We start from the raw sequence: 21434 nt of genomic DNA on the forward strand, positions 1-21434 counted from the left end.
ACAGCACCGCAAACAGCAACTACAAAATATTTACAAGCAACTTTACAGGAAAAACAAGCCCAAAGTCGCTTATAATAAGCGGACATGGCATCACTGAATGAACTCGTCACTACATGAGTTGACGTCACGCCCCCTGAGCGCTCAGCCCCTGCTTCTTCGTGTGGGCGAACCCGTGGCTCGCGTTCGCTCTATATAAGCGGCAGTTGGACCAGTTCTCACTCAGAAGCGCTTAGAGAGCGCTACAGTGTAGAACATAAAAAGGGAGTGGGACAGCCGTTAGCCAGAACAGTTGGGAATAAAACGTAAATAATTCGGTCGTTAGGGGCAACAAACATCTAGGGTCTTGGGATATCGCCTTCGGAGACATTCCGGTCACCGTTGGCAGCCTGGCCAGAGCCCGGTGACAGTTTTAAAGGCTTGTTCCTTCTCACAAAGCGGCGTGCCGAGGGAGGACGCGTCTCTTTGAATAGACAGGATGCATGGACCGCCCTCCGGCGACAGCGCATGCCCACTGCGCCTCATCAAGAGAGTACAATTCGGAATCATCAGCCCAGATGAGCTTGTAGGTTTTCTTTTGGGGAGCGGGCCTTTTCTGTATTCTGCAAACATTCACATATTACATGCAATATATGGCTATTCTTCTCATAGATACACTGTTGATGGTAGTTGACTACATGGGTCTGTTTTTACCAAGACAATGGCAATGCTTGCAGTTAGCCTAGCTAGCACATGCTAAGCTAGTGGGAGCTTGGGCTAACTAGCAAGTGCATGTTGCAGGAAGTTTGGGAAAACTTTCAGTGAGCACAACACTTATGAACCTGATCATAACATGAAATAAACGTCCTGTTGTATCGAACATGTAAATTCACACACAACTAAGACTGATTATTGTTTGATTTATTGACATGGTTCGTTAAATGTGTTTTTACGTAGATCACACAATGCCTTGAAAGTAGCAACGGTACCGTTGATAAATCCAGTTTGTGTCGTTTATCGCCAAAACGGTGACAAACTTGAAAGTGAATCATTTAAACACACGTAGCCTACATGTTATTCGCTGTCCTGTGTAGGGAATTGGTATCATTTCAATGCTTTTGTAATATAACCACTAAATTGAAGACATTACTTTGGGAGCTGCAAGGCATTATGGTCTATGTTAAAAATACTGTTTTGTCTGAAGATGTGCATGCATCTATTGTGAAATAAATAAATTTACAATAAAATGTAACATCAACAGTCAGTGTTTTGTTTTTTATGAACTGTATATTCCTTGGTGAGCACCTCCATACTTGACAAACTATAACGTGCAGGTCTTGTCTATTAGCTCATGTACTTTTGTTGCATGATTTTTTTTCTTCTAGATTTACCATTTAAACGGGTGGAAAATGTATCGGTTTGTCCATTTACATGGTAACTGTTTCCCCAGAAACGGATGTCTGTCACAGAAGGGGGAATCAAATACCCCGAAACCACAGAAGGAGGGCGCCCGAAACTTGGTGGCCTTATGGACCCAAGGCAAGGGGTTATCGAACGATCTGGAAGGTGTCAAACATGTGCAGGTACAGATGGCATCAATCATATTAGCATTTTATATCAATGAAACGACGTACCAGTCAATGACAGTTCTACTTGGTGTCACTCCCATCAGTGTCCTGTCCACACGTGCTGTTAACATGATTTTTCTTCACGCTCTCAGGTAACATGACAGAATGTCCAGGCCATTTTGGACATATAGAGCTGGCAAAGCCAGTCTTCCATGTGGGCTTCATAACGAAGATCATGAAGGTTCTCCGATGTGTGTGCTTCTTTTGCTCCAAGCTGTTAGTGGATTCGGTTAGTACAGCCAACACAGTCTTGCATATGCTTAGATCCCACCAATGTTGCTCTTGGGATGAACTGTTATTTGAATCATGTTTGTGACTTTTTAAACTTTGTCTTCTGTTGTCTTCACGTCTAGAATAATCCAAAGATCAAAGACATCCTGGTGAAATCTAAAGGGCAGAACAGAAAGCGCTTGACACATGTATACGAGTTGTGTAAAGGCAAAAATATCTGTGAAGGAGGAGAGGAGATGGACAACAAATTTGGAGTCGAGCAGCACGAGGCAGACTCAGAAGACATAACTAAGGAGAAGGTACTTGGGCAGTATATCAGCCATGTCAACTGTTTTTTTGTTAATGTACTGTAATCATCATATTTGTACATCAGACTTATGGATCTTTTCTCTCCAACCCACTCAGGGCCATGGTGGCTGTGGACGCTACCAGCCCCGTATCCGCCGCTCTGGCCTGGAGTTGTATGCCGAGTGGAAGCACGTCAATGAGGACTCCCAGGAGAAGAAGATCCTGTTGAGCCCTGAGCGTGTGCATGAAATCTTCAAGCGCATCTCGGACGAGGAGGACAATATTCTGGGCATGGACCCCAAGTTCTCCCGGCCAGAATGGATGATTGTCACTGTTTTGCCAGTGCCTCCACTGGCCGTCAGGCCAGCTGTAGTCATGCAGGGCTCTGCCCGCAACCAGGTGAGCCTACAGTATATGGTCCTTGATTACTTATTTTATTGAGTTTCCCCATTTCAATCTGTTGCTGAGTTGTGCTGAATTTCCATATTGTTAATAACTGCAGCAGTAATCATTAATGTATTCTTTAATACAGGATGACTTGACCCACAAACTGGCTGACATAGTCAAGATTAACAACCAACTGAGAAGAAATGAGCAGAGTGGTGCTGCGGCTCACGTTATCGCTGAAGACGTCAAGCTCCTTCAGTTCCATGTAGCCACGATGATAGACAATGAGCTGCCAGGCCTGCCCAGGGTAACTATGCAATTCCTTACGGTCTGATTTAGAGTAGTGCGTTTCGACCTTTTTCATATCACAGCCCATTATTTATAGGGCATTTGAGCAATGGACCACCATTTGATGAGCTTTAGACTCTCAGACCCAAGACTTAGAATATTTTGTTGTCGTTGAATATGATTTTGTCCACAATTCCATGCTGTATTAATGTTGGTACCATAGGAGAGATAACAGGTAGATGTTTAACAATAATAATGTAAATCTTGAAAGTGTTGGTTTTCATTTTACAAATGGTAATTAACGCTCAAGTGTTAAAGATCTATAAGGGTCAATTTGGTAAACCAACTCTCCATCATATAGCTGGGCACCACCTGGAACCTCCTCGAGGACCACTGGTGGTCCCTGGACCACTGGTTGAAAACCCAGGGCTACCAATTAAAACCCAATTAATTGGTAAATGACTGATTTGTTGTGTGTTGTTGGATGGATAGAATTCACCCATAAACATATCCATTTTTTATCTTCAGTTGCTTTCATATGGTTTCCTAAAATTGTTCATTTGGTCACAATCTTTTCGTCTCTTCCATTTCTCAGGCAATGCAAAAGTCTGGCCGGCCACTCAAATCCCTCAAACAGCGTCTAAAGGGGAAGGAAGGCCGTGTCCGTGGTAACCTGATGGGGAAGCGTGTGGACTTCTCAGCTCGAACTGTCATCACCCCGGACCCCAATCTGCAAATTGACCAAGTGGGCGTTCCACGGTCCATTGCAGCCAATATGACCTTCCCAGAAATAGTCACACCATTTAATATTGACAGGTACAATTAACAGTAACATCACAGTTGCTTAACAAACTTTTAAACAAACCAGTCTGTGTGGTGTGATGTGCAGGGTCCTTGCAAGTGAGTACATGTGTTTATTGTTGAGTAGTATAGTTCACTGTTGAGTGTTTGTATTTTCTTCTGCTTATTTTTATTTCAGGCTGCTGTAAAACCTTGAAATTCCAATCGGGGGGGGGGGTCAATAGTGCTATCTATATATCACATTTTGTTGATGGCATAAGTTGCTTAATTTGTAGTATATTTTATGTTTAGTACATTCATTGCGTGTAGTATACATAATGTATTGTGTAGTACATTGCATGTAAAGCTTAACAAAACATTTTGATGGCCTTTCCAGGTTACAAGAGTTGGTACGGCGAGGCAACAGCCAGTACCCAGGAGCCAAATATATTATCCGTGATAACGGGGACAGAATTGACCTACGGTTCCACCCCAAACCAAGTGATCTTCATCTACAGATTGGCTACAAGGTAAGATTCTCTAGATGAAAATGTCCTATAGAGAAAAGGAGTCCAATATGAATAATTGAATGTCTTCATGCAATTTATTTTTCCATATCCTTTTCTCCTGTTAGGTGGAAAGACACATGTACGACGGTGACATTATCATCTTCAATCGACAGCCCACACTACATAAAATGTCCATGATGGGCCACAGAGTTCGGATCCTTCCGTGGTCCACCTTCCGACTTAATCTCAGGTGCCAAATTAATTCCCATTTGAACTAGACAGAACTATTACATGGCACATTTACTAATAACTAACACGGTGTGTAAAGGCCTAATGAAATGAGTATGTCGTATGATTTGCAGTGTGACCACCCCATACAACGCTGACTTTGATGGCGACGAGATGAACCTGCATCTGCCCCAATCCCTCGAGACCAAGGCAGAAATCCAGGAGTTGGCCATGGTGCCACGCATGATCGTTACACCCCAGTCCAACAGGCCTGTCATGGGAATTGTGCAGGATACGCTCACAGCTGTCCGCAAATTCACCAAAAGGGACGTTTTCTTAGAGAGGGTAAGTTCGAGTTTACATGACCAACCAATACAACAGAGGTCAGTGATGACACAAGGACATAGAATTGGTGTAATTGTTGGGATAAAGGGGGAGAAAAAAATAGAGTTTGAAAAAGTATGTTTATAGATAATTCAGTAATCGACTATATACTCATAAACAATGCAAAGAGCAATCACTTGATTAACTTCTCAAAAAATTTCCGCCCCCCATATTTATCCCACTCCAGGGTGAGGTGATGAACCTGCTCATGTTCCTCTCTACGTGGGACGGGAAGGTGCCGCAGCCAGCCATTATCAAGCCCCGGGCCTTTTGGACAGGCAAGCAGATATTCAGCCTCATCATTCCCGGACACATCAATGTCATACGAACGCACAGCACCCATCCTGACGAGGAGGACAGTGGACCTTACAAACACATCTCCCCTGGAGACACCAAGGTACTACAGAACTCTGCACTACGTGGTGTTCTCAGGCTTAAACATGACATGGTGGTTTATAAATAATAATGTCACTTCACTGTTCTGTTCAATATGTTGCCCTATGGCTGGTGTGGTACCCTCATCTCCCTGCCTCCCTGCCCTCTTTTACTTTCCCTGTGTAAATAAAGCAGGAGTAGCTTATGCACACTGACACAAATGTTTTTATTGCCAAAGCTGTAATACTTTTGAACTGTTTTCACCCAGGTCATAGTGGAGAATGGTGAGCTGATCATGGGCATCTTGTGTAAGAAGTCTCTTGGAACATCAGCTGGCTCCCTGGTCCACATCTCCTACTTGGAGATGGGCCATGACATCACCAGACTCTTCTACTCCAATATTCAGACTGTGATTAATAACTGGCTGCTCATTGAGGGTAAGTCAAATCATGTACCTGATTTATTGACTAATTGAGAAACAAGTATTTGGACATTCGCTTGGAAAATGTGGATATCCAAAGCTTGAAAGAAGTTATTGTCTGCATTTATGTTTATGGCCCTTCTGTACGGCACCTTTGTCTAGGTCACTCCATCGGTATTGGTGACTCCATTGCTGATGCAAAGACTTACCTTGACATCCAGAATACCATCAAGAAAGCTAAACAGGATGTGATAGAAGTAAGCACATTAAAATTTCGCACAATGAATGAAAACGGACTGAACTCACTTGCTTGCAAATCTGTCTGACACTGTGCACGTACTCCCCCAGGTTATCGAGAAAGCCCACAACAACGAGCTGGAGCCGACCCCAGGTAACACGCTGAGGCAGACCTTTGAGAACCAGGTCAACCGTATCCTCAATGACGCCCGTGACAAGACGGGATCCTCTGCTCAGAAGTCCCTGTCGGAATACAACAACTTTAAGTCCATGGTGGTGGCCGGGTCCAAGGGATCCAAGATCAACATATCACAGGTGGGCTGCAGGCCTCAAGAGAAAGTGTTGGGGCTCTGTGTGTGTGTGTGTGTGTGTGTGTGTGTGTGTGTGTGTGTGGCTTTAAAAAAAAACCTGAGCCCCATGCATACAATTGACAGCACTTTACATGGCTATGACCGAACCATTATACCATGTCTCACCATTCCTTATCTCCATTGCGCTCTATAGGTTATTGCAGTGGTGGGGCAGCAGAACGTTGAGGGTAAGCGAATCCCTTTTGGCTTCAAGCATCGCACGTTGCCCCACTTCATTAAGGATGATTATGGCCCTGAGAGCAGAGGCTTCGTAGAGAACTCCTACCTGGCCGGCCTGACGCCCACAGAGTTCTTTTTCCATGCTATGGGAGGCAGAGAGGGTCTGATCGATACAGCTGTCAAGACTGCTGAGACTGGTAAGTGTTTACAGATTACATTAGTATAGTGGGCAGACCGGGCACACTATCGATAAACATACAAAATCACCTCTTTCAATGAATTGGTTATGAAGTTGGAAACGATGGATAACACCGATTTCACTATGCCAAACTTTTTGCCTTCCCTTCAATCTCAAGGTTACATCCAGCGCCGTCTGATCAAATCCATGGAGTCGGTGATGGTGAAGTATGACGCCACGGTGCGTAACTCCATAAACCAGGTGGTCCAGCTGCGCTACGGCGAGGACGGCCTGGCCGGAGAAGCTGTGGAGTTCCAAAACATGTCCACGCTCAAGCCCTCAAACAAGGCCTTCGAAAAGAAGTGAGTAACACTAAAACACATACGTAGAGATGGAGGAGTAGAAGAAGCCACACAAAAGATTCACTAACATAAACAATTATTTAGTACTTTGTTACTGGACCATCCATGAAGTAAATAAATATAATAATCTATTATTGGGCCATACATGAAGTAAATAAAAATAATCTAAAATCTTTGAAGCTCAAAAATTGCTAAATGTGTTTACTATTGTGGCAAGGAACGGTAAGTGCACTTTCTTTTTCCTAACTTTATTTTCTTTATTTTTTTTATTGGTTGTTGCTGCCCTTGTAAATGCAGTGTAAAAGTTTTGGCAAGGTTGGCTGGTTTTATTCAGGGATCTTCCACTGTATTGGGGAATCCAGCTCACACTAGAATTGTCATGATCTCGTTAACTGCAGTTAGTTGACTGTAAGTGAACTCTAGGTCAGTGGCTTAACTGTCTTATCCCCCCGCCTTAATCTTTCCAGGTTTAAGTTTGACTACACTAATGACCGGGCACTGAGGCGCACCCTGCAGGAGGATGTGGTGAAGGACGTGTTGGCCAACGCTCATGTGCAGGGCTCCTTGGAGAAAGAATTTGACAAGATGAAGGAAGACAGAGAGATCCTCAGGGCCATCTTCCCCACTGGTGATAGCAAGGTGTGTGGGGTTACTTGGCCTGCATTTTATTCATAAATGCAAAATACACATGATGGTGATGATGAGTCTAACAGTGTTGCAATGCTCCCCCCGGGCTCTAGGTGGTGCTGCCATGCAACCTGGCCAGAATGATCTGGAATGCCCAGAAGATCTTCAGAATTAACATCCGCACCCCCACAGATCTCAATCCTTTTCGAGTGGTCGAAGGTATGCCTCAGAAACTGCACCTTTGTAAACGGCTTGAAAGAGCAGCCATTTTTAATTCCCCAACAGTGTTAACTGTTCTCACCATATCGTTAGCCCTAGTGAATCAGGTGAAGAACTGACTATGGGGATTACTACTGGGAGGTGATAGCATTGCCTCAAGAACTGCTTATATGGCTAAATAAAGCCTGCTGGTCTCTCTAGCCCTGTCTGGTTCAGAGTTGCAAGGATCACACGGGAAGATCGTAGCAACGTAGCATCGTTGTGTTACCAGTGCCATGTGGCGCATACAGTTAATAGAGTTGTGAACTTGTCATGTGGTTGACTGTAATGGCATAATAAAGTACCACATTAATCAGAATTAAATATACCTTTAATAGGCAGGGTTTCTCCATTGCAAGCCATCGTGTAGTATTTCCTTCTTTTATGAAGGCCAACTTTGAGGATATTTAAATGAATGCTATTCTAGTGTGAGGACATTAAAACCTGACACAACGCTTCTCAATGAGTCGTCTTTCGAGCTTGCTCTACATGCATAAAAAGTATGCAAAATAGGTCTTGAGATTTTTGTATGTTATGTGAGTTTTTGTACCTTTTGTTGATCATAGATTACACTAGGTGAAAACGTTAATTCCCCCGACTGTGCACAACATAATGTTCAATCATGAATTTCCTTCTGACCCATTAGGTGTCCAGGAGCTGAGTAAGAAGCTGGTGATTGTGAATGGTGAAGACCCACTGAGCAAACAGGCGCAGCAGAACGCCACACTCCTCTTCAACATCCACCTGCGCTCCACCCTCTGCTCCAAACGCATGACAGAGGAGTTCCGCCTCTCCTCAGAAGCCTTTGAGTGGCTCCTAGGAGAGATTGAAACCAAGTTTAACCAGTCCATTGTAAGTTTGGCACGTATACTACACGCTGCTGCATACATGTAAGCGTGCAGTGTTATACAAGTTTACACAGTGGCCTATGGGGCTAAATTACTAAACTTGTCAAAAATGGTTGTATCTTGCACCCAAGATAAAGGAACTGCAGCCAACAAATTGCTCCCATTCACTCCTTATTCATCTCCCTGCTCTAGACCCACCCAGGTGAGATGGTGGGTGCCCTGGCTGCCCAGTCGCTGGGAGAGCCCGCCACCCAGATGACCCTGAACACCTTCCATTACGCCGGTGTGTCGGCCAAGAACGTCACACTGGGTGTGCCGCGTCTCAAGGAGCTGATCAACATCTCCAAGAGACCTAAGACCCCCTCGCTGACGGTCTTCCTCTTGGGCCAGGCGGCACGTGATGCAGAGAGGGCCAAGGACATCTTGTGTCGTCTGGAGCACACCACCTTGCGAAAGGTTAGACTTAGGATGGAGCAAAAGTGGAATGAAAAGTATAGGTTTTAAAACAAATCAGTTGGAAAAGACAGAAGAGCTCCCCCTTGTGTCTACGTTATAGAACTGTAGTTACACTTTTAGGATATCTACAATCCTTGACATCCCTAACGTGAGATGCACAGTTGCCTTTTTTGACTGATCAAACCTCAAAATGTTTTACTATATTTACATGCAATGACTAAACTCTCCCTTTTCTGCTATAGGTGACGGCCAATACTGCCATCTACTATGACCCCAACCCCCAGAGCACAGTGGTGAATGAGGACCAAGAGTGGGTGAACGTCTACTATGAGATGCCTGACTTCGACGTGACCCGCATCTCTCCCTGGCTGCTGCGTATTGAACTGGACCGCAAGCACATGACTGACCGCAAACTCACCATGGAGCAGATCGCTGAGAAGATAAACGCCGGTGAGTGGCTCATATAGGCCAGATTATTCAATAATATTCAAGACATTGGAAATACCCCTCACACACACAGTCCCCAGTAACACAAGCATAATGTTTCCCCCCCCCCCCAGGTTTCGGTGATGACCTGAATTGCATCTTCAATGACGATAACGCAGAGAAGCTGGTTCTGCGAATCCGTATCATGAACAGTGACGAAAACAAGTTCCAGGAGGTGAGAAACAGCAGCCATGTTATAAATCATAAAGCCTGGATAAGAACTATTGCCATAGTATCTAAAACTGGTTTACACGAATGTTGTCCAGCCTACCAGGAAACGTCCTGTAGTGCTTTATTTACTATACCTCTTACACGCTTTGAGCAATAGGCTTTTTTTTTTTTTTCTAGATTTATGGCTTTTGACCAATTTTTCTTTGTCTAGGACGAGGAGGTGGTGGACAAGATGGATGACGATGTTTTCCTGAGATGCATTGAATCCAACATGCTGACAGACATGACACTACAGGGCATCGAGCAGATCAGCAAGGTACTGAACGGAAAGGCACACGATCACACTGTCAATTCAGATATAGTCTTAGAGAAAGATTCTGTTTTTTATGAACACTAAACAACGGAGCCCTGTCTAGTACCGGTTACAAGAGTCAAACCCCCCCCCCCCCCCCCCCCCAACAAGTGAAAATACTAAATCTACAAGCTCAACGCAATGTGCGCTTGTAGATTGGCTATTTTATTATCAAATGGGGCTTAACCCATTTTGGGCGAGAAGTTAACCCCTTTTGGTGTTTTAAACATTATGTTGTAATTTAGCTATTGAAAAATAGCAGATCTACAAGCTCATAGCACGCCACTCGTGGGTTGTAGCTCTGCTATTTTTGAAAAAAGTAAAAATGTGTCGCAAATCTTTGAATATATACATATTCTTTCAAAGTGAATGTTTTTAACTCTGGTCTAAATGGGGCTTAAGTGGTTAATTCATAATGTATTTGTGTTCCGGGGAGACGCCACATTTCTATTTTGGGTCTCGAGTTGAAAAGGCGTAGGAACTGCTGGTCAAACGCGTCTCATTCTCTCTCAGGTGTACATGCACTTGCCCCAGACTGATAATAAGAAAAAGATCATCATTACGGAGGAAGGGGAGTTCAAGGCCCTGCAGGAGTGGATCCTTGAAACGGACGGAGTGGGCCTCATGAGGGTCCTCAGCGAGAAAGATGTGGACCCTGTCAGGACCACCTCCAACGACATTGTGGAGATCTTCACGGTACGCCATGAACACAAGTAGATGCGTTTTAGTCTACTAAAACTACTACTAAACTTCTACTACAGTTATTATAGTCAATATTGTACAATAATATTATACAATGTCATATTGTGCTGAATTCAATATTTGTGCTTTAAAGTTTTCCTTGTTGAGGTCATATTGAAGGGGTAAAATGTGGATTCTCTAAGTCTTTCAAGAAAGTACAATTGAAGACCCTGCTCTCTACAATGCAGGTGCTGGGTATCGAGGCTGTGCGCAAGGCTCTGGAGCGTGAGTTGTACCATGTCATCTCATTCGACGGTTCCTACGTCAACTACCGTCACTTGTCCCTACTTTGTGACACCATGACATGCAGGGGACATCTGATGGCCATCACACGTCACGGCATCAACCGGCAAGACACGGGACCTCTCATGAAGTGCTCCTTTGAGGAGACGGTGAGAAACGAGCCATCACGTATTATGCAGAGATTAGCCGATGCAGTATAATTCCATTAATAAATCGTTTTTGTGATCAGTCATAATAGTTGCACTGCTTGTGTAATCGGATACATTTTTTCACCAAATAAAATAATTTGCATTTCATACTGATATTCCCATTTTCCTTGCCGATCCAGGTGGACGTGCTGATGGAAGCATCCTCCCACGGAGAGAGTGACCCAATGAAGGGTGTGTCTGAGAACATCATGCTTGGTCAGCTGGCTCCAGCTGGGACAGGATGCTTCGACCTGTTGCTGGATGCCGAGAAGTGTAAATATGGCATGGAGATCCCTACAAACATCCCTGGCATCAGTGTGGCAGGACGTAAGTCAGGGGTGGGGGGGGACACTTTCTGGACACGTGTTCTATTAAACTCATTATTTTGTTTTTATTACATGAATGCAGAGCATTGATATTGACTTCTCTGCATCCATCTTACTTGCAGCCACTGGAATGTTCTTTGGTTCGGCACCCAGCCCCATGAGTGGCATGTCACCTGCCATGACCCCGTGGAACACGGGAGCGACCCCAGCATACGGTGCATGGTCCCCTAGCGTTGGTGAGTTACACGCCTTGGATTCACATTGCTCATCCTTTTTTTTTCTTTCTCTCTCATGTCTGTGTATTGACTTCTGCTTTTTAACCTCCAGGAAGCGGCATGACTCCAGGAGCTGCAGGCTTTTCGCCCAGTGCAGCATCCGATGCAAGCGGCTTCTCTCCAGGCTACTCACCAGCATGGTCCCCTACCCCTGGGTCGCCTGGGTCACCTGGCCCAGCCAGCCCATACATCCCCTCTCCAGGTTAGACAGCAGAGTTTGAAAATGTGTCTTCAATTTTCCCATGGAATTATAATGTTAATTTTCAGTTACACAATGCAATGACAGATTTCTTTAATTTAAAGACGATTGCATACCGTACAATGCAACAGGTGCGTATGAGAATAGTGAAATCCAAGAGTAAAATGGAGTGTGTGTGTGATCCCACACTGTAATTTTTTTGTCCTTAGACCTCCACATGGACAAACGAGATAATTTAGAGTTTAAAAAAACACAGGCAAAAGCAGGCTTAAACAGCTGAGCATTCAAAAATGTGGAGGAGAGGTTGTAAAGTTAAAACAAAGTTTATTGTAGAAAATGCCAACATGTTTCAACCAGTTAATGTCTTCATCAGGGTGAGAACTGGCTAGTTTATTTTGTTGTAACATTTTCCTCTGTCACTTCAGGTGGAGCCATGTCCCCCAACTACTCGCCCACCTCCCCAGCATACGAGCCTCGTTCTCCTGGTGGCTACACTCCGCAGAGCCCGGGCTACTCCCCGACGTCGCCCTCCTACTCGCCGACATCCCCCTCTTACTCCCCCACCAGCCCCAACTACAGCCCCACCTCTCCCTCCTACTCTCCCACCTCGCCCAGTTACTCGCCCACCTCCCCCTCCTACTCCCCGACTTCCCCCTCCTATTCGCCCACGTCGCCATCTTACTCGCCGACGTCCCCGTCGTACTCCCCTACCTCCCCGTCGTACTCCCCCACCTCTCCCAGTTACAGTCCGACGTCGCCAAGCTACAGCCCGACGTCGCCCAGCTACTCGCCCACGTCTCCCTCCTACTCTCCCACCTCTCCCTCTTACTCGCCCACGTCACCATCCTATTCTCCCACCTCCCCCTCCTACTCCCCGACCTCGCCCTCCTACTCGCCCACCAGCCCGAGCTACAGTCCCACTTCGCCCAACTACACTCCCACATCCCCGAGTTACTCCCCTACCTCGCCCTCCTACTCCCCTACATCTCCCTCCTACTCGCCCACCTCGCCCAACTACACCCCCACCAGCCCCAACTATTCTCCCACCTCTCCGTCTTACTCTCCCACCTCTCCATCCTACTCCCCCTCCAGCCCACGTTTCACCCCCCAGTCGCCCACCTATACGCCGAGCTCCCCCTCCTACAGCCCCAGCTCGCCCTCCTATTCCCCTACCTCTCCCAAATACACCCCCACCTCCCCCTCCTACAGCCCCAGCTCTCCGGAGTATACCCCAACCTCCCCCAAGTACTCCCCCACTTCCCCCAAGTATTCCCCGACATCACCCAAGTACTCGCCCACCTCTCCGACTTACTCCCCCACGACTCCAAAGTACAGTCCCACTTCACCCACTTACTCCCCTACGTCCCCTACCTACACCCCGACCAGCCCCAAATACTCCCCGACCTCGCCCACCTACTCCCCCACCTCACCCAAGTACTCGCCCACTTCCCCCACATACTCGCCCACTAGTCCTAAAGGCTCCACTTACAGCCCCACCTCCCCGGGCTACAGCCCGACTTCACCTACATACAGCCTCACCAGCCCGGCCATCAGCCCCGACGACAGTGATGAGGAGAACAACTGAGCTGCTACAAAGACGGGGTGGCAGCAGCTGAGGAGTCCCCCCTACTGCCCCCCCCAACCACCGTGACCACCACCACGTTCACCTAAGGGGTTGGACAACTGAAGGATGGCACCCCCAACCCTGCTGGATGGCGCTTTGAGTCACAGCTAAGCAAAGCCACAGGGGCTCCACTTGTGAATTTCTTATTTTTTTCCTTTTTTTTTTACTTCAGGGAATCCCCTTTTATTGGATAACCTGTGACCCCAGGCCTGACCATCTTAGGGAGGGGGTTCCCCAAAAACATATTTACTATTTGATAGACTTGAACCAGGAGAAAAAGCCTGCCTTTTGGAAATTAGCAATTGTTTTTAACTATTACACACGGGGTATTGAAGCAGAATTGAAAGTCTGTGAACTATGAGAGGGATATGTGGACACATTAGGGAGGGGTCCATTTTACCCTCCATTTCACTGCATCCAGTCGCTCTCTCTCTGAATTTCAGTGTTGGCTGTATTGCCAAAAGCCTTTAAAACCCTATAAACGGATTGTATTTATCACTTAAAGCATAAGCTTAAAAAAGCAAATATATAGGATGTTGCGCTATAGGGTTGCGCTGATCTTTATTTCATATTGCAGAGGCGAATCTTCATTAACCTTATTTTTGTTTTGTTTTTCCTCTTTGGTATATGTGTAGTTGCTGCCAACTATTAGGGGGTTTTGCGTGAGGAAGAATGACAGATTGTCTCTGCAATTCAAAGTTGATAATTAAATTAATTCAGTAGTTCATTTATGTGCCCTCTGGGCAAGTCTAGCATAGTGCTGTTCTGTAGTGGAAGAGGGGGCTCAAATCACAGATTGACATGTATCCAAGACGGGGAGAGAGAAACTGGAATAGAGGGGAAAACCTTGTCCTATTTAATTCCCCTGTTCATTCCCGGTTCCCGGCCACCTCCACAGCATCCTGCCAACACATCCACATGTATCACCACCCTCCCCTCTTGTCCTTTCAATGCCCTAAGAGACAAACTTAAAACGATGTCATTAAACATCCACCAGCATCCTTTTGTCCTTTACCATGTGGTAAGTCGATGAACGCAAAAAACTACATTTTTCTTCAGAAAGTATCCTTGGACACTCCTGGGAAGTTAAATATTTATAAAAAAAATGTTAATGATATCACGAGAGTTGTGCTTGATTTGATCTTATTTTTCCAAGGAAAAAGTCAGGGCATAGAAGATTGGCAAGGGATTCTAGTTTGACATTGCTGCTTTTGTCACTGTTTGCATGAGTAGCACATGTTTAAACCAGCTTTAGGTTGACTCATGGGTCCCTCCCATTCTAAAGTAATTCTATGCCCATTTCTGATTATCTAATGTGTTTTCACTTCATTTGGACTCTATTCAATTTATTTATGTAAAAGTTAACTATTCTGTGTGAATGAGAATAGAGTAAAAATAATACAACTTTTTGCTTTTCTTAATTTGCTTCTGGTGACGTAAAACAGTTTGCAGCATCCTGCTTTCAGATATTGTGGATGAAGGGGCTGTGGAAGGAGGGGAGTAAAATGTGAGAGCATCAACTCAGAATCCACTATCCTTTTCCCCTAATAGTCCAAGTTCTGCTTCCATGGCTCTCTTAATTAAAGCAAGATGAGTTATAGTTTATTCAGCAGTTGTACAAAATGTTGCATGCTGTCATTCTTGAGGCTTCGTTCTGTAATGGTATTACCACATTGTGGCGTCTCTTCAGTTCAGGAAGCGCTCACTCAAGTGTTGGACACAGGAGGGCGGCTTGCCTTCTCTGGAAGCCAGTTCACACTTCCTAAAGAGTAACGGACTCAGTTCAATCACTCTTGGTTAGTTAAACATGTTTCAGACTGTCTAATGAAAGAGCACTTTTTTGCCTCTTATGTTCTCTACCCACTACATTAGTGTAATTAGTTTTGGATCTGATGGACTGTTTTCAAGATGCTTTCATGTTATAACGAAGTATGTCTGAATTTAGGGAGCAACGGTGAGTTCACGTGCCTGACTGACAATGGAACATACTTTTTCTTCCCCATGTTCTGTATTATCGGTAAAGCAGGTAATAATTGACTTGATTCCCGATTAACAATTAGTTGGGTCTCCTCCATTTCCCCTCTTCATCCACAATGGATCCTGGTCGTTTATGTTTTTCTTTTTTTTTTTAAACCAGTGTATGTACCTATGATGATTGAGGTAAGCTTGGAGCAGGGGAGGGAACACTGCATCCGACTGGGAGTCTGCAGGAAGTGAAATTTTGACCCCAGAATGGACCACACCCATAAAATCTTTGTTAACTGTCTGAAAACTTTGAAATCAACCTAAACTTTATGACAATTACCAGATGCTGAAATTATTGTGCATCTTTGACCTAATGGTCTTTAAATTCACACTGGTTTGGCTTTGTCATTGATGTTTGCAAGTATTGTGGTGGCTATAGCTCTGGTCATTTTGGCGGCCACCACCATAACATCCAGTCCTATTGTCTTAATTGTGCCGTCCATTCAGTTCAGGATGTCGGGACTCCCAGTTGTATCAATGTGAGTGAAAGTGCGTGTGTGCGTTTTTTTTAGGCTGGGTTGAGTGTATGTCAAAGGCGACAGGGTTTCCTCAAGTTGGAGAAGAGACAAGTCACGTCTTGGGAAAGGAAGGTTTAAATTAAAGAAAATGCCACTGTATAGAAATCAATCCAATATCTCATTCTCTGTATCTTTGTTTTGTTTGTTTTTTTGACTTGATGAAAAATAATAAAAGTTTTACTATATCTTGTCTGTGTTTTTTTTTAACTTATTTTAGTTGCTGGGGTTAAATGAGTACATCAAGCTGGAATGTGTATAGTTGTCAGAAACCTTGAAAGACCAAATCTACTTGATAGATATACTTTCAGGATTTCAAGGGCCTTAATAAAATATCTGCAATTACCCCATTGGTTTTAGTGCAAAGTTTGAAGGCAAGACCTGTGTGTCACTGTCTACACTTTCCTTATCTTTGCCTTAGTGGTAGTACACTGCCACCTGGTGTCCAAAATACAGCTACTTGTAGTTGCAACTATTGCAGGTGCCTGCACTATTGTAACAAAGCGTACAGTACAAAAAACTTAATTTATATCAAATTCCTGTTCTTCAAATGCCACTCAACGATCGGAATAAGTGTTTTATTTTTCATTCAAACATGAATACATTGAAAAACAAGTTGTTAGGCGACATCATCAGTATCGTGCATCTATATTTTTGCATATCCTCTATATTTTTTGCATATCTAATATCATTCTTCCACAAATCCGAAACAAATCATCAGTTTTGACACTGCTTTGCACTACAAATTTTGACAGTGTACTGTCCAGAAACAGTCCTGTCTTGAACCAACGGTGGCTCTTTAGCCTCTTTATGTCCGGGATGGAGATGCGCCCCTCTGGACTGGCCGTCGTCGTTTAAACAGCAGACTTGTGAGATTTATTTCGTTCCAAGGTGTCAAGTAGATTTTCTTCTCGAGCAAGTCTGTCACTGGCCTTGGATCAGGCCATTCTGTCACTGGCCTGATCCCAGGGCAGCTTTCCGGTCAGCCTGGCGCCTATGCTGTGATGATGTGAGCAGAAACTGCAAGTGCTTATTATTTCAAATATATAATTTATACAATTGTTCAGATTTGTATTACGTATTATTTCAAATATTACCATTTTACCCTCAATATTAATCGGTGCTCACATCGTAGCCCTCGCCTCTGCAGGGGTTGGTCTGCAGATACGGTTCTCAACCAGTGGTCCTTGCAGGGATTCCAGGTGGTCCCCAGCTAAATGATGGAGATTAGGTAACCAAATGGACCCTTATTATTAGATCTTTAACTCTTGAGAGTCCATTTGGTATTCATTTTACACTCCCAAGAGTTAAATTATATTGTTAAACATCTTTACTGATCAACGTTTGACTGTTGTCTCTCTCCTAATGGTACTGTGATGTGTGTGTGTGTGTGTGTGTGTGTGTGTGTGTGTGTGTGTGTGTGTGTGTGTGTGTAAACCTTAATTTGATAAGATATAGGATAAACAAGTGAAATTGGAAGTGAAGTAAGGCACCAAGAAATTACTTTTTTTTTTAACTCATGTCATTATAATCTTTTTCAGTATTGTTCCCGCTTAAGACAGGGCAGGAAAGGGCAGGAGACATGTGTTATGGCCAGCCATAATTAGGTTTTTTTTGTATTTGGTATTATCTGTTGTTTCCTTTGTTCTGAGGTGGAGAGTTGATGAGAGGAGGAGGAGACCTGTGTCATCATGGGACTGATTACTGGAGAGTGCTTGCTACTGTGGGGAACTAGTCCTCTCCATGGATTGGCCGGCTCTGATGAGCCCTATGACACCAGCAGTGGATTGGGTGGTGGCCACAACGGAACTATAAAGCTCAGTGACAAACAATAATATTCAGAGGACTGTCAGCTTCAGGGCAGCAGGGAATCGGTCCCCCTGTCCTCTCCCCACATCATCACAACCTGTGACCATCCTGTCAAGCTCTTTATTTGGGATAAGTTTTGAGTTCTGTTTTGATTCAGCACTGATGAAGGCCTGAGGTATTTATTTTTAAGCAAGTAGGCCTAACCTTGTTTTTTTTGTGTGCGATCCTTCTGTCTTTATAATAGTTTGGTACAGGGAGGGGAGCTCCAGGTGGTTGTCTTTCTCATCTACTGGATAGGCTTTCCTACCTTTTTGGATAGTAGCCTACAGTGTAGTTAGAGAATGACAGGAAACAGGAAGAGAGGGAGATGGGGAGTGCCTACAGAAGGCTACAACCACTCCATCCATAATCCTGACTCCCAAATTGACATTTATTAGCCTGCGGACCCCCATTTGAAAAGGATATGCCCGCTAGGGACCCCATAAGAGAAGAATTGTATGGCTCTAGCAGTGATTCTCAAACATTTTAATTTCAAGGACACCCAGTTTGACATTCATTATTCTACGGGCCCCCATTTAATGGCATTTCTATCTCTGGGACCCCAATTTATATTGTTGATTTAACTTGATGAGAGTGGTTCCATTTGTACACGTTTTGAGTTACAGAACCATAAGGGTCCATTTGGTTCCTATATTTATCATTTAGATATTGGGACCCCCTGAAACTCCCTCAAGGACCCCAGGGGGTCCCCGGACCCACTTTGAGAACCAATGCTCCTGACATCCTTAACCATTCAGGAGACTAAACTCAGCAGTGCTGCTCTGTTCTTGAACCAACACAACCTCAACACCTGGTTTCACATGTACTTTTCCAGCAGATAAAGTATGTTCAGAACAAACAGAGGTGGGGCAGCAGCACAATCCTATAAGCATTTTGCTCTTCCAGTCTGTCCACAAAAAACGGAACGCTACTAGCTAATGTTCTAGCATAGGTAATTAGGCATAATTGCCTATGGTGAAATCTTCTTGTATTGTGGTTGTGGTTACTTTTTTGAACAGGGGTTTGGTCGGGTTCACATAGGGTGACCAGATGTCCCCCTTTGCGTGGGACCAGTGGCGTATTCACAATAAGGCAAGGCCAGGCCACTGTCTGGCCAAGTCTCTGATGGTTCTAATTTAACCATTACGATGAGAATATTTTTATTTTATATTTTATTGGTGAATAATGTAAGTCTTAAATCATAATAGTTATAGAAATATAGGTATCAGGTACGGTCGCCAGTAAACCATCTCGCCCCTCGATGAGAGAAATTGCCTTTTAAATACCATCCAGGAAATGGATTAACCTTTAAACCCAAAGTAGAAAGACACAAAAATAGTAATTGCAAAGAACGTGTTGCAGATTCGAAGGTACAATTACATAATACAATTTACAGAAATAATCCAAATGTCCGAATGGTTCCAAATAGTTTTCTGAAGCTTTGTACCGTCTTTTAAGATGGGCATGACGTCAGTTTGTTGTTAGTTCATGGGAACAGTCCAGATCCAGGACTGTCAAATTACAAGGTCATCTGGGGTCAGCTTTTCAGCTGGCCAACTTGTGATTCCTGCATTCGCTACTGCGGGACACTCCCTCGTTTCCAATACTTTTCAGGCGTCCCACAAATTGAGATCCTGTCCCACATTGTGACTGGCAGGCATCAGTGCTCAAATGCCCAAATAGTTACTTAATTTGTAACGTAAATCGGGACTTGATCACCTCGGCTGGTATGATGAGTATGATGTTCGAGAGACCCGAAACCCTGATGACCTTGGGATACATCACTGAGGATACGTCCCAGGTGCATCCATGCAATGTTTTTTAGTTATAGTTATTCTATTTATAGTGACTTATAGGAATAGACTATGTGACAACCAGGTATAGCCCAAAAAACCCTCTGTGAGGCCTTTAGGAGGGCCATTATAATCCACCACTCCTGAATGAAGTGCCATGGTGCTGGGAGTCTGGTGCAACGCACAGGTCCTGGGCCTGGTGGGACCAGGAGTGGACCTGGTGAGACGTAGGAGGGGCCCGGACAGGAGTCAAGTTAGTCAACCCACAGAGCCTAGTCCTTCCACGCGCCAGAATCTGGCAGAGTATCCTAGTCCTGGCAGTGGCAGAGTATTTCCGGAGCAACGGATTGTGTGGCCCTGGTTTTTCCCTAATGGGACTGATTGAGGGTAGCTACTGGGACGTAAGTCGGGACTTGATCACCCCGGCCCCCCGGGGGTGGGAAACATCATTGAGGATGTACGTCTGTACGACCACAACAGTACCTCTTGATGTCAGACTCAGACGTGTCTGGAATTATAGAAACATCCGGGGGTCCTCCTACGACATACAACGTTTAGTTCAGAAAGAAAACGAAAGGTAAAATGGATAGTTGCATCTGGTCCCTGACCATGGATTTAGTAGGCCCTATGGTTTTTATCGAGCTAGTTGGGAAACAAACTAGTTCACTAAATGATCTGGTGATGTATGATGACATCAATGTTGTCAGTTACTGGGAAGTCGTATGTCAATTAAGAACTTCCACAGAAAGGGGGTTTGAATTTCAAGGGAAAGTGTACTGGATTGACTGATTGAGTTAATGGAAATGTTCCCATATAATCATGCAAACGCATGTGTCTGCTATCTATGAGTTACTTGAATGTCAATGTGGCATTGGAAGGTTAAGAGAATAGAGTAAGGGCAACCATGGGAAAGGAATAGCTCTGGACGACTAGCACGTCAGTTAAATAACTGTTAAGGGCTTGATTTTATTCACCTCAAATTAGCAAATTAAACAAAGCCGTTGATGTAACTTTCTTACAGCTAAGGCTCTGTCACTGTGGATATTTTACCTAGTTGCTTTGTTGAAAATGAATCGGAGATCCCATCTTTCCATCTTTTATCAGCAATCAGTTACAAATTACAGGTTACAAACATTCGTTCCATAGTTTGTGTGTGTGTGTGTGTGTGTGTGTGTGTGTATGAACTCACAGCTTTAACAGATTATCTTAAAGTGTCCCTATAGGCTTATTTAGTGACTTCACAGATGGCATCTTGTCACCCTATGCAACTATAGCTATTTGAAGAATAGACTATACTGCATGGCCTAACTGAACCAATGAAAAACATGACTTATTAGTAAGTTATTACAAATATGAATGTACAGTTATGACATATCCCATACCCTCCCACCCCCACCCAACAGGTTGATTCTTCAGTCAGGGTGGTGGTCCCCATCCAGGTTGATTCTTAGTCAGGGTGGTGATAATAATAACAACCCAGGTGGTCTAACTGCCACGATCGGAGCACAGGAACTGATATTATTTTTTAATCTTCTCAGTTAACGTTAATTAAGGGGTTGGTTCGCGTCAGCGTCGGGGACGCGTATTCATTAATGCGGAAGCCATTATATTGACGTCACGTGATGATGGTTGTGTGGGTGGGGTGGAGTTATGGGGA

General features: G+C 44.4%; 1 protein-coding gene across 1 annotated transcript; it reads left to right on the forward strand.

Annotated features, from left to right (window-relative positions):
• The first annotated feature begins 239 nt into the window (after positions 1 to 239).
• On the forward strand, positions 240 to 16324 carry polr2a (RNA polymerase II subunit A). Its single transcript, XM_080791740.1, has 29 exons — positions 240 to 562; positions 1427 to 1559; positions 1697 to 1833; positions 1958 to 2134; positions 2241 to 2522; positions 2656 to 2817; positions 3394 to 3614; positions 3976 to 4108; positions 4213 to 4337; positions 4450 to 4660; positions 4887 to 5096; positions 5343 to 5511; positions 5658 to 5752; positions 5844 to 6047; positions 6237 to 6459; positions 6619 to 6802; positions 7270 to 7441; positions 7543 to 7648; positions 8334 to 8539; positions 8728 to 8991; positions 9234 to 9441; positions 9552 to 9652; positions 9860 to 9964; positions 10514 to 10696; positions 10930 to 11133; positions 11313 to 11499; positions 11621 to 11734; positions 11826 to 11975; positions 12398 to 16324. Exons 1-29 carry the CDS (start codon positions 476 to 478, stop codon positions 13555 to 13557), a joined length of 5913 nt encoding a protein of 1970 aa, XP_080647866.1. The 5' UTR covers positions 240 to 475; the 3' UTR covers positions 13558 to 16324.
• The last annotated feature ends 5110 nt before the right edge of the window (positions 16325 to 21434 follow it).

Source organism: Protomyctophum bolini, assembly GCF_963924005.1.
Source record: "Protomyctophum bolini genome assembly, chromosome: 20".
NCBI lineage: Eukaryota > Metazoa > Chordata > Actinopteri > Myctophiformes > Myctophidae > Protomyctophum > Protomyctophum bolini.

Excerpts from the sequence above, each read along its gene's own strand:
- polr2a (XM_080791740.1), top strand. The coding sequence starts at position 476 with ATGCATGGACCGCCCTCCGGCGACAGCGCATGCCCACTGCGCCTCATC. Across the intron at positions 2,523-2,655 it reads AGGGCTCTGCCCGCAACCAG|GATGACTTGACCCACAAACT; the intron begins GTGAGCCTACAG and ends TCTTTAATACAG. Across the intron at positions 4,661-4,886 it reads GGGACGTTTTCTTAGAGAGG|GGTGAGGTGATGAACCTGCT; the intron begins GTAAGTTCGAGT and ends ATCCCACTCCAG.